The sequence below is a fragment of the Zootermopsis nevadensis genome, unplaced genomic scaffold (assembly GCF_977971745.1).
Source record: "Zootermopsis nevadensis isolate Lab colony 2312 unplaced genomic scaffold, Znev_1.0 Znev_ptg000016l, whole genome shotgun sequence".
In the NCBI taxonomy this organism is placed as follows: domain Eukaryota; kingdom Metazoa; phylum Arthropoda; class Insecta; order Blattodea; family Termopsidae; genus Zootermopsis; species Zootermopsis nevadensis.
In genome coordinates, this window is record NW_028259148.1 from 6527294 (window position 1) to 6540551 (window position 13258).

A 13258-nucleotide genomic window follows, 5' to 3' on the forward strand; every position below is an offset into this window, starting at 1 on the left:
AACATGAAAGGTCCTAGGAGGGTCCAGTGATGGGCGCTTGTGAACAAGGACCGCCATCGGCTTCCATCAAAAGGGTTATTTCGTGATGAACCAACGCTAAGTGATCATCACATTCTGAAGATGATTAGACCAATCGACACAATGGCGTTATATAGTTAAATGGTTCGTTTGCTAGTTTCACGACGGTTTCAACGATTACTTTTTACAACAACAACAAAAGTCCTAAAGCAGACCACACAGACGCCGACTCCGTCCCAGAAACAGTATAATCTAGGGCCGTGACATTTATTTCTGTTCCAGATAAAGAAGCAAGTTGTGGCCCTGCCCTGAAAATAGAAAACTTTGTGACTAGAATCGACCGTATTTCTGCTGGACTGGTTGGGCTTTACGAGTTTTCATCATTCTGGTTTTTGTTCAAGAGCCCATTTTAAATTCTTCGCCCGGAGGCAGACTATCCTGATTCAGATTTACGTCATTTTCTTCGGTCTCTCCATGCAAATGTCGGGTAGGACCCCCTAAAAATAAGCAACCACAAATTTAATCATTCTGGAGGATTGTTTGTATTTCTATTCTTTAAACCAAAAAACGTTTCTGAAGTACTCAATAGAGATGTTTAAACTACAACTTCTAGTTCAGTCAGAAATTGTACTGTTCAAGAGAGGGGTGAGTATGATTTGGAGTGGGTGATCTTGCAAGTGTGACACAGCCTTCATATACATACTGCTTCACAAAATTAGCCACTGGTTCAGAAGAAGAACAATCATTATATTTGGAAACCAGCTTAAGAACTTCATGGGGGCAAAGCTAACAGTCACTCAGCTAGTCAAATTCTCTGCATTTTATAGATCCCAAAGGTTCATTAGTATTCACATGAGCCTGCCACTGGACCACTACCTAAACCTGATGAATCCAGTTCACATCCTCACACCCCATTCCTGTAAATTGTTAATATTATCATCTCCTGTTCATATGAATCAATTCTGAGAAATCAAAAACATAACCTCCAAGTTCAGAGCTCAGGTCTACACCATTCAAACCCATTACATACTTTTCTCAGTCCATCCTGTTCTGAGCCCTTGTCAATTCAAAATTATCACTGTGCCATAAACTAGAACCTTCAGGCACATTTCAGGTATTTATTGCCATAAAACAGCCCTCTTTTATGGTTTTCAGACAAAATAAATTATGTTCGGCATTCAGTCATGTTAGATAGAATTACTATTCACAATACAGTTGGAAGTTTGTGTCCAAAATAAAAAATGCAGCAAGTACTTTTCAGCTGAAGGTAGTAAAATAGGATTTATAATATTCCAAACATACTATTGTAAGAAAATCCCTAAGCAGCTAACTAAAATCAACCTAGGAACCAGTATTATACCAACTTCAGTGTCAACCAACACAACTTCCTCAGACTACACAAAGTTCAAACAGATTCAAACATACAAAACAAGAACACATGGCACAAACAGGGCCTCCATATGCCAAATTCCAACCTCACCAGTTATTATAAAAGTGCTTACCATGTAGGATTAAAGTTATTCAATGCTCTACCATCTAACACTAGAAATTTAAATCATAATCCCATATAAGTTTTTAAATCAGCCCTGAAAAATAACCCATCTCACTCCTTCTGCTCTATAGAAGAATTTAATTAAATTGAAAATTTTAAATGCTGTAAATACTTATGTAAACAGCTGTAACAATTATGTATTTATGTTTGCACTGGTTAAGTATTATAGTTTTATAAAGTACTGTATTCAGATTATGACATCCTTGGCTTTATACTATGGAGGACCAATGAGATGTAAATAAATTCTATTCTGTGAACAGGAAATGCACTCCATCTAGCAAGACTGATACAAAACAACCCACTAACCTTGTTATTCTTTTTACTTAAAAGTGCGCTAAAGAAGTATGACTCCAATAAATGAGAAATCTGGTCAAAGATAAAATATTCAAATTCATTCCATGGAGCACAGCACTCCTTGCAAAGATAAGTCACTCATCTAGTCATGAAATTCACCTTTAACTGCACTGAAGGTTTATTACTATGTAGGATTTAAGGTTCTGAAAGCAGTAAGTATGAAGATGACTGTCTTCTGGGTTCTAGAGCTATTTAGTCTGGTTAAAGTTTACCAACATTCCAGTGGTCCTTCCTCACATGTGGCTCACTAATCACTCTGATGACAGAGGCAGCAAGGAACTCTCAAACCCTGGTAAACTTCAATCAGAATACATAACACAACAACTCAGAAGACAGCCATCTTCATATATTAGTATGTTTACAACGGCGAGCCATTAGATGATGCTTGAACAAAGATAAATCCAGTCCACATCCTCAAAGTCCATTCCTTTAACTTTATCTTAATATTATATGGGCACAAGCCTCCCAAGACTAGAACAAAATAGAATATAATTTATTTACTTTCCACAGATCCTTCAAAGGCCCAAGCCAAATATAAATTATGAAGCTCCTTCCTCACTATAAGGTTTTATCCATCGTCCTATAATTCCACTCTGTCAGACCCAGATATTCTGAGACATACAAATTCTTCCCAGTAATATGAAAAATACCTTCGAGAACATGTTATGTTACATACAAATCATGGAATAATTGTATATTGCAAACTGTCATTCAAAACAAATGTCAAATGGCTCCAGGAACAATGGCATTGTAGGCTCACACAATGGTAACAACAAATAAAAACAACAACAAAGACCAAGACACAGTGTTACTACTTTAACGCACACTTACAATTAAAAAAACTAACTACAACTTAAAAACTTCTTACCCAAGTAACAATTCCGAGCACACACCGCTACAGATGTCCACAAAACATGTTACCCTGGCGCTTCTGTCGTATTTTCGTATAACAACAATTCGCCAATCAGAAACGAGAACGTCAGTGGGAGGGTAGTGGCGTGATTGCTGACGTGGGCATGCATGTAACACAGGAACAGCGTTCGGCGGTACCGGCGATCAATGAACTACGTAGTCCGTGAAGTATCCATGTATTTTTTAATATCGATATGAGCATGCGTACATGGCGCAGAAGTTTAAACTAAGGGAAACAGAAGACAACCAAAGAAAAGCATACACTTATATTCTCAGAGCATTAGAAACAACTACTGTCATCAAGATTCCATAAAAAATATACAATTCACGATCTAAATTAAATACAAAAAGATAATTTAAAAATTTAACAAATTTGAGACGGTACGTGTAATGCATCATTTAAACCAAGCCTATATTCAAAACTAGGAATGTTGTGAATTCAGAAAGCTTCGTGTGTCACCGTTCAGAACAATATAGTTTTAAAACATGTGGTTACCATTATAATGTAGAAAGCACATTTTACATTCTGAACCAAAAGTAATCCAAGGCTTCAAAATGAATATTCTGCAAACTGTCCCCAGGGCAGGACTACCAGTGTATGTTAGCATCTGATTTACTAAACATCAATTTATGTGGGTACTCTGTGCACATGATAAACATGGCGTCACAACTTAGATGTTGATGTCCGGTAGAGTGGTGTACTAATGAGAATGTTCGGAAATTTACTGGTAGTGTTTTAATGACCGGAGATTATATTACTTAATTGTCAGCTGAAGTGTTTATCCATTGTGTTGTGTATTTAATATAAGTAGTTCCAAACTATTTAGTTGAGTGTAACTCAAAAATAAACTTCTCGTGAAATGGTAGTTCTCAGTAATTTTCCACCTCCAGCGGACGGTATCAAGCATGAACAGCCCTCCACAACTGTTCATATTAATGACAGAGAGATTGGAATAGGCACACTGTTTATTACAGAAAGGTTAGTCGTATTGAGTATATTATTCCCAAATTAAGCTCTGCATGCTTTGCCATGAGAACAGTCGTACCACTCATGACAATAGATACTTTAAAGCTAGTTTACTTTGCATACTTTCACTCTGTATTGTCATATGGATTAATCTTTTGGGGAAATTCAACAGACAGTAATAAAGTTTTTTACATGCAAAAGAAAATAATTAGAATAATGGCTGGTGTCAAAAGCAGGGTATCTTGTAGAAAATTATTTCGTAAATTTAATATACTTCCACTTGCAAGTGAATTTATACTCTGCTTGCTATCATTTGTGGTGGAAAACATGGATAAATTTAAAAGAAATACAGATGTACATAATTTAAATACAAGACGTAAACATGATCTATATGTGCCAAATGCTAACTTTACTAAATATCAGAAAGGAGTGTACTATAAAGGTATCAAGTTGTTTAATAATCTTCCACCAACAATTAAAAGTCTAAATTATGATATAAAGGTATTCAAGCCTGCATTGAAAGATTACCTCTTTACTCACTCCTTCTATTCTGTAGATGACTTCATCTCTGCTGAAAATGTTTAAGCTTTATATCCATAATCTACGTATATGTAAAGCAAGTTTTGTATTTATATTTAAAATTCTCAGGTTTATGTATATTAATTTGTAAAATTATTTTTCATACTTGTATTGCAGAATCTGAAATTTATGTACATTGATATATGAAATACGTTCTTGTACTTGTGTTGAAAGTTGTGAAGTGTATGTATATTGTATGAAATGACATGTTCTACATCCTTTGGTTGAGTCCTAAGAAGGATCTATGGAATGTAAATAAACTCTACTCTATAAACTAACTTCCGGGTAGCAGGTTAGTTGTATAATTTAAAATGTAATGCTAGTCCACGAGAACTGCCTGTTGCCTGTACGAAAGATCCGTAATTACACTTTCTTTTAGCACGCTCTTAGTGTCTGTCCTTAACTTATCAGAGCAATGATACGTTCATGTACCGTAAGAAAATGTAGTAAACAGAAATGTAATGTATTCTTCTAGAGCTAGCAGCCGTGTCAGGTGGTTTAATGGTAATTCGGTACCCCTAGGACTAGGACGAAGATTGTTCTCGAAACGTTGGTGTTTCCTCCATTATACCATCAGACATGGCTGGTAGCCCAAGGATAATTCACTATACTTAGTGAAAGCTTAAGATGATACAACAGAAATGGTTTGAACATTTCAAAAGAATGACATATTAAAGGATGTAAGAAAATATGATAAAAACTTGGGAAGTATGAATTAATCTGCCTTGAGTTGTCTCTTTTAAGATTCCTCTCTGCAGTAGTTATTCAACAGTACAGTTGTTATGTTAATGTTTGCAGTATGGTGTCCAGTTGCATTAGGTACAAATTCCACTGAAGTTTGTTAGGTGTAGCCCCCCCCCCCCCCCCCCCCAATAGTAAAAGCATACTTCACTGGCAGGTTAGAATGATTTATGTTTGGTTTAATAACTAAATAATACTAAAATTTAATTGCAGACATGTGTGGTCATTAGCAACTGATTTAAATGAAATCTATTTACACTTTTGTGTTTGTTACAGCCGTTTGTCCTGGGTCAACAGTTCTTCAGGACAGGGATTCTCATTGGAATATCCGCATATTGCCCTTCATGCAGTTTCTCGTGATCTTCAAGCATATCCTTCTGAATGTCTGTATGTCTTGGTAGATTCAGAAATAGATCCAGGTAGGAATTAAAGTGATTAACTCTGTGATAATAGACATAGATGGAATTGAGGTTCAGCATTTGTATTCCTTCCTGATAATGTACAAATACTTGATTTAGGCCATTCAGATTTAAGCCATTTTGATGATTTATTATGTTCAAAGTATCAAGTATCAAGCTAATCTATGTATATGCATAACTAAATGAAAAGTGCTGTAGAGGGCAAGTTGGCAAAGGCAGTTATTGGTCACATGACCAGCTTAGAGCATGAAACTAACTGTTCACTTAAATCTAAAAGTTTGTGACGATGGTGAGTCATCTGAATAAAAATTTTCTTGGATATTTTCCATTGTCTAAGAAATAAAATAGAAAAATGACTTTCAATTTTTTACTTTGTCCGGAGATAGGGATTAGCTCTATCTATTGGGCCCAACTGAGTAGGCACCTGAAGATGAAGATGGAGCCCCATCTCCGAACGTCGTTTTTCTATTCTATTTCGTAGAAGATGGAAAATATGCAAGGAAATTTTTATTCAAATAGCTGTTCACTGTCTACGGCTAATAGCCAAAATACACAATCAGTTGATTCTTAGGTTATCTAATGATTGCTGTATCAAGTGTTGGTTTATTGACAGGCATACTTTAAAGAAAGATAATCTTGAAAGGTTTGGTTTTTCTTTACCAGATAATCAGCTGCATAGTAGTTCTGGAGATGAGGATTCAGAAGTGGGAGTGCAAGATATGACAGAAATGCGATTTGTTCCAGACGATAAGGGAATGCTGGATGCCATGTTTCATGCCATGAGTGAATGTCAGTCATTGCATCCAGATCCTCAAGACAGTTTTTCTGAGGGTTTGTATTTACTAGTTCATGATCCATAACTTCTTTTGATAATGAGGTTATCATGCTGTACTCCATCAACAGTGGACAGCAACGTTTACTTTGTTCTTGCTTGTTAAGAGAGGAAAAACACCAGTCATCTGTGGTAAGATGTTCCTCAGATTTTCCTGTATGTGTTTTGTCCCACTCTTCCAGAGGATTGCAGTGGACGGAAAATTTCAGTCTGAAATCCATCCCAACTTCTTTTACAGATTACATTGGTCAATAGCAGTTAGAAGAGGCATGGACTGATAATTACTTTAAAAAGTGCAGGCATTTGTTTAAAAGAAATATTAGCACATGCTACTTGCAGAAAGGCTGAAGCAGTATTGCTCTCAAAAATGAGGAAGGGCATGTACATGCCGCTTCAAACTTGTCTGCACAATCTAGTTTATAACTCCTGATCAGAAGGCAGACTCAGATTTAAATCTGGAGCATAGCTAGGACATCAAATGACGCATGAAATGAATTTTTTAAAATGAAGGTACAAATTTTTAGGAATTCAAGGTTAAATATCAACCTTGGTGACCCTGACACTGATCTAATGAACCTCAGTGTGTGGCATCTCATTTGAGCCACATTTTTGTGTCTTTGACATGGAATGACCCAGATGATGACATAAGATAATATTAATGCTTTTTTTTACAGATGAGGAAATCTTTGAGGATGCTGATGATGAAGAAGGAGAATACCATTTGGGCGAAGGAGATGCATCAGTTGTTAGTCACAGTAAGGAAATTATTTTGGGTGTTTTGATTATGTACTTGGTTAAAGTCTTCCACTGTTTTCAGGCCTGCCTGAACAAAATTATTTGTTTTAGCTCTCCCACTAGCTAGTGGACTTCCTCCTACTGGCCTTTTAGACGTCTTTGTTTTAAAAAAAATTGGTAAATAACTATCACTGAGAAAACAAGTGTATATTTGAACTAAGGAGGGCTGTGCACTATTCAAAGTGACCAGCTAGCAAACTACTTGTTCATTACTGCTTTATGTTCCTGTTTAAAAAAACAGCCAGGGTTTTAATCCTCTTGGATGTCTGGATGCTGGATAAGACTTGTACATGAATACCAAGCTTATTTTTACCGAAAGTCTGTGCCAGGTACCATAATATGCATGAATGTATTCTCTAAAGACAGGTGTGCACAGTACTCTGTCACTATTCTTGCCCAACTATGGTCACCATCTTGACTTGCTTCTCCACTGTTTTCTGACCACAAAACTTTCTGACTATGTGAAACAGTGGCACATATTTCAGTAACATTGTATATACTCACAATTTGTGAAGTAATGAATATGCATTGTTGTGAATGGTTTCTTGATTGCTTTTACTTAAATCATGTGTACCTTTCTGCTATAAAATGTTTCTGGTTTTCCAACAGACAACAGTTATGAAGTAACTGCAAATGGCAATGATGCCGAAGATGAACCAATGGAAATGGATACTGGCCAGTTTGAAGATGCAGATGATTAATACATACATACAGCACAGGACACTGTTACACTACTAAAGCAAAGTGTTTGAAAGTAACATAAAAGACTGTAAACATATAATTTAGGAACAAAATTATTTTCATGCTGCAGCAGCTGAAATTCTGACAGTATGCTACTGTATCTTTAAACTTAAGAAATAAACATTTATACAAATTGAATGTTTACTGGAAGTGGCTTGCATAAAGTGCTGAGTACTGGTGTTGGCATTAAACTAAGAGGGACAACTTCAGTTGTCCAGGCACTTAGACTGCTGCTGGCTCCTTCATGCACCCAGGAAAGACCTCTGAAACTTCGGTAAACTTCTACCAGACTACACGGCAGAACAACCCAGAAGCCAGCCATCTTCAGACTCACTGCTGTGAAGACCTCAAATCCTACTTACTAATGATACCTATTACTCTTTAAAATGATGCAAATATTGATATAGAAAAATTAGATAATCTGATTTTGTGACTGTTGGAAATTACTTATCTCGTGGCAAAATACACTTGTAGACGATATAGCAGCTAAAATCACAATCAAAATTTGCATATTTAATCACTTCAAGTCTTGTTTGCCCTAAAGCATCCAATACAGTTTTTAATTGTCATCATGATGATTAACTATTTAGGGTTTAGGCCGTATGGCCTGGTCCTTCCATCAAGGCTTCGTTCGTCCCAGGTCTCTGCAGTTTTTAATTGAAAGGTACAAATTATCATTATCATTACACTTCTAAAAATAGTGGGTGATGAAATGAAAAATTTTGGTTTAATTTTCATATTCTGCAGGTAAAATCCTATGAGAAATGTGCAGTCTTACTAGGCAGACAAAAAAATTTAAGGTTTGTTTAACAGTGTGATAACATCACACAATTTTCCAAAAACAGCTCCACTGTGTTTTCAGTATTAATGATACAAATGCCTTGAATCATTATCTGGCCACCATTCTTACTTGTGTGGGAAAAGAGGAAGATTGGCAAATAAAGATCATAAATACCTGAATATAAAAAATACCTATTTTCTGTAACTTCCATACATGTTATAACTTCTGAAATCTATCTGCAATATCACTCTCTTCATCATGTGTCTGCTGTGGGAATTCAAAGCATGTTTTCTCATAACTTTTTATGGTTTTTGTGAATTCCACGATTTTACTAATTTTGGAATGTAGATCATGTGATAATAATTCATCTTTTTCATCTTCACGATAAAGTTCCTCCAATTCCTTTAGCTCTGATTCCATTCTGTTCACCTGCTGCTGAACTTCAATTTCCTTCTTCAAACATGCTACCATGAAACATGCCTGGAAAAGAAAGTTTAATATAACTTCCTGGTAATTTAGAAACCATGTGTCATGGAAAGCAACTTGGTATAGCACAGCCAGTGTCCACCTAACAGAAAATCTTAACCCTTAGCTCCTTTGCTTGGTATTCTTAAAAGGAATACTACAGCTAGTTACATTTTGAACCACAGAAATTCTTTGACTGAAAGCTCATCTTTGTCTGATAATTACAGTGCATGGAATCCTAAGCAATGCCCATGTTTCTGCAGATAAATGTATCTAACAGATTTAATTATAAATGTACCCTAAAATTCTCTTATTATTATATAAAAAAACCCTGACTGCTTAGGAAAATTTTTTAATCAGGAGTCTGGCCCCGCCTTGCAAAAGCTGCTAGAACTTTCTATTACATTAACAGTGATTTGTGTTGTGCATTTTGGTGATGTTCATCCTCAAGAACACACTTGCGTGCAAAATTGTTTTCCAAGGTAGGTAATGGCTTGTTGGCAGAAGATTATGAGATTTTGATTGGCAGTAAGTAATTCTGATAATATATTGAAGCAATGGTTCTATGTAGGCATAGGATCAGTTCAGCTCAGCTCTTTGTTTTGTTTCTTTAATATTTAAATTTTAAATTGTGTGGGTTATTAGTCTAGTCTCCAGCACTCTAGTGTGGTGGTGATTGGACTACCACCTTAGCCTTCAGGCCAGCCAGAAGCTGCTTTAGTCTTTCTCATACAGTTATATCCATTTCACTGGATATGAATATTAACTCTGAATTTATTTATGAACTATAATTACTGTAATTTAAATATCTTTGTATGAAATCTCAAATTATGCAAGTAATGTTTTCATTATTCTTCACATCATCTTTCTTGAAATACCCTAGCAATCATGTACATACAGGTCTCGGTGAGTATTGGGAGGATCTTCATAATGGTCAAGACATAAATTAAAGAAAATATATAGGTTTTTTTGAGTTTGACTGTGTTACTACATACCCTCTTTGCTCTAGTATCAAGCTGTTTGATTTCTTTGTCAATCTGCTGCTCATCTTCTTTGGTATACTGTGTAATCTGTGGTAAATCTTCTGGTAGCAGAACAAACGATGGTATAGCAAAGAACTCGTCTACTGCCAGCTGTAATGTATGATAGAACATCCTTAGTTCAGGAAAGGCTGCTGAACTAGCATGTAAAATGTTAATGTTTGTATATCAGATCTCTAATTAACTTCATGGAGCAAACATCCTTCTTGAGAAGTGTGTTTGTTACTAACTTCTTCAAGAAATTCCTCAACTTTCATGGAACCCAAAGGTTTACCTTAACAAAATTTTCACATTTTCCATGTTTGTTTGTGGTTTATTTAACAACACTGTCAGTAGCTCAAACTGTTATATTTGATTTTATAACAGATTTAATTCATAACATTAAACAATATTGGTGATACATTCCTAATCTGGTCTCAAACCACAATGACCATCCCTTATTTGAATTAACACAATTTATAGGCTTTTTATATATATTTCTCTCTTTTCTGTTTTGTGTTATCTAATAATGTTAAGTATTCCTCATATTTATGGAACTAAAACCCAAGGGAAAAAAAGGTTTATAATATCAGCTGGTTTAAAGTAAAACATGGATGGCTAATCATTTCATACTGGTAAATGTTTCAATTGTTGAACTGCTGCATTGATGCTTTCCTTTAAGAACTGTGTTGTTGCCGACCGTACAGCCACTTCTTTTCCTGGTAACTTTTCTAAGAGACATTCTTGCAATAATTCTGTTGCTTCTTGAATTTTCTCAACAGCAATACTGCTTACTGAAAAATCAGAACACAGGCCTATATCAAGATATTAAAGGATAGTAATGAAACTCTGTAAAATAATACATCTAATATCATGAAGAATCATAGCACAGACAGTGGAAATTAAAATAAAGGAATAATATTTGAATAGAATGACCATGCCAAAGAAACTTGTTTGGTTAATTAAGAAGAAGGAAGAAAGCAGATTACAAGTGTTTGAAAAAAGGGTGCTCAGGAAGATATCTGGACCTAGGAAGGATGAAATAAGTGGATAATTTACAATACTGCATAACAAGGAGCTGCGTGAATTCTACAGGTCACCTAGTATAGTGAGAATAGTGAAATCAAGGAGGTTTTGATGGGCATGGAGGGGCAAGAGGTTCATACAGAGTTTTGATAGGAAAATGACCAAGAAGGAGATGGGAGAATAATATCAAACTGGATCATAGGGAGGTAGGCTGTGAGGATGAATGGATGTAAATTGTTCAGGATCATGGCCGGTGGCAGGTTTTGGTGTTGGACCTGCAGGTTCTGCTACCATGGAGTTAGTTAGAATGGCCATGTACTTGGGTATCTTTAATTCAAGCTTACTAGAATGAGCACAAACATTACATAAAATACATTAAAATAAATAAAGGTAAGTTACATTAAACTAAATAAACCTAACCTGTCACATTAGGATTTCAATACAAAAATATGGGAGGAGGGGGCAAAGTGGAGCAAAAATGTTTGTTTTAACTTTGTTAGGGTAACCTGCCTGAGCTGTGAGTGCACATTTCCTTAACTGGGTTAGTATTTATAATTGGTACTGTACACAAGATTGAGCCGGGATAGCTCAGTCACTATAGTGACTAGCTACGGGCTGGACGACCGGGATTTGATCCCCGACGGGGGCAGAGGATTTTTCCTCTAGCCTCTGCGTCCAGACCGGCTCTGGGGCCCACCCAGCCTCCTCTACAATGGGTACCGGGGTCCTTTCCTGGGGGTAAAGCCGGCCAGGGAGTGATGCTGACCACTCACCCCCATCTAGTGCCGAGGTCAAGAAAGAGAGGAGCTATATCTCCACTCACCCCAAACGCCTACATGGCATATAGTGAAACAAACTTTACTTTTACTTTTTACTGTACACAAGAGTTAACATCAAATTAGAACAAGCTGAATGTTTTTGGGTCTGCTAGTAGTGCAGCAAGTGACTTCTCAAGCCACATACACCACAGGGTTTCGCTTAACTCTCGCATACAGTACTTGCGCTCTTGAGAGAAGACAAGGAGAAGCAGTATGTACAGTCTTGTCAAGAAAGTCTCACCACTATTATGTGTCCTATGAAATCACTTTCCTACCTACATGTTTTGTAAATTCTGTCTGTTTACATCACATGGCATGTGAAGTTTCCCCATGCCTCACTTCATCAGACAAGTCAAATAACTACAGAAGTCTCTTGGTCACTTTGTCAAAACATCATAAATACAACATGTAAGAAAACAGGGGATCAAATTTCCAGTTAATGCTCCTGAATACAGGATAAATGACATTAGGAATTCTTAATGGAAACAACTGCCTGAAACCAGTAAACGTTTACAGTGTAAACGGTATTAAGTCCAGATGACGTAGTCAATGTGGGCTTTGACAGAAAAGTCATGCCAGTTCTGTAACACAAAATTTGTCACCTCTCTAACTTCATGTTCCACTTCAAGGAGATTGCAAATCTAGTCAAAATGTTATTTACTTTCTTCAACTACTTTCCCTTTGTAAATTAACATTACGGTTACTCCAGGAATAAATGCCGATCCTCACAGCTTTACTCCTCATACAGTATCTTACGAAAGATACTTTTAACAGAAGTGTCAAATTACGATTTGTTAGTAACTTAACATTATGCAGCCAAAGCGGATTCGAAAAACCGCCTAAAAGTATTAACAAAAGTAAAGTGGTTATACAGCCCCCATTTTCTGGAGGTAGAGATACCGTAATTGCAGACTGTCCGTGAGCTGAATCCAAAAAACTGCAGTTCGTAAGTCTCCTTTGTACAATCTTCTGTTGCTACCAAGTCCATTTTCCCAAACTAGCGATCACAGATAGAAAATTCCTAGCAATGACAATCATAGATAATACTGAGATCTACAGATTTGGTAACTTTATGTTCTGCCACCTAGAGCAGAGTAGAGTAGAGTAGAGTTTATTTACATTCCATAGATCCTTCTTAGGACTCAACCAAAGGATATAGAACATGTCATTTCATACAATATACATACACTTCAGAACTTTCAACACAAGTACAAGAACGTGTTTCACATATCAATGTAC

General features: G+C 36.3%; 3 protein-coding genes across 6 annotated transcripts in view; 1 reads left to right on the top strand and 2 right to left on the bottom strand.

The window, feature by feature from the left end:
- Acsl (Acyl-CoA synthetase long-chain) overlaps nt 1-2945 on the bottom strand; it is a 32348-nt gene extending 29403 nt beyond the window's left edge. Inside the window, exon 1 of one of the 4 annotated variants that reach the window (XM_022079626.2) lies at nt 2793-2945. The gene's annotated coding sequence lies outside the window, so the exon portion shown is untranslated. The remainder of the gene's footprint in view (nt 1-2792) is intronic. The other 3 variants (XM_022079631.2, XM_022079627.2, XM_022079629.2) reach the window with 3 other exon arrangements.
- A 440-nt stretch (nt 2946-3385) lies between these two features.
- Nucleotides 3386-8048, top strand: icln (chloride nucleotide-sensitive channel icln). Its single transcript, XM_022079633.2, has 5 exons — nt 3386-3815; nt 5400-5542; nt 6206-6373; nt 7049-7129; nt 7779-8048. Exons 1-5 carry the CDS (start codon nt 3697-3699, stop codon nt 7868-7870), a joined length of 603 nt encoding a protein of 200 aa, XP_021935325.1. The 5' UTR covers nt 3386-3696; the 3' UTR covers nt 7871-8048.
- Nucleotides 8049-8402: 354 nt separating this feature from the next.
- On the bottom strand, nt 8403-13113 carry LOC110837473 (protein MIS12 homolog). The gene is made up of 4 exons (XM_022079632.2): nt 12920-13113; nt 10809-10969; nt 10152-10289; nt 8403-9171 (listed from the first exon to the last, which is right to left on the bottom strand). The coding sequence occupies exons 1-4, from the start codon at nt 13005-13007 to the stop codon at nt 8908-8910; spliced, it is 651 nt and encodes a 216-aa protein (XP_021935324.1). The 5' UTR covers nt 13008-13113; the 3' UTR covers nt 8403-8907.
- Nucleotides 13114-13258: the final 145 nt, after the last annotated feature.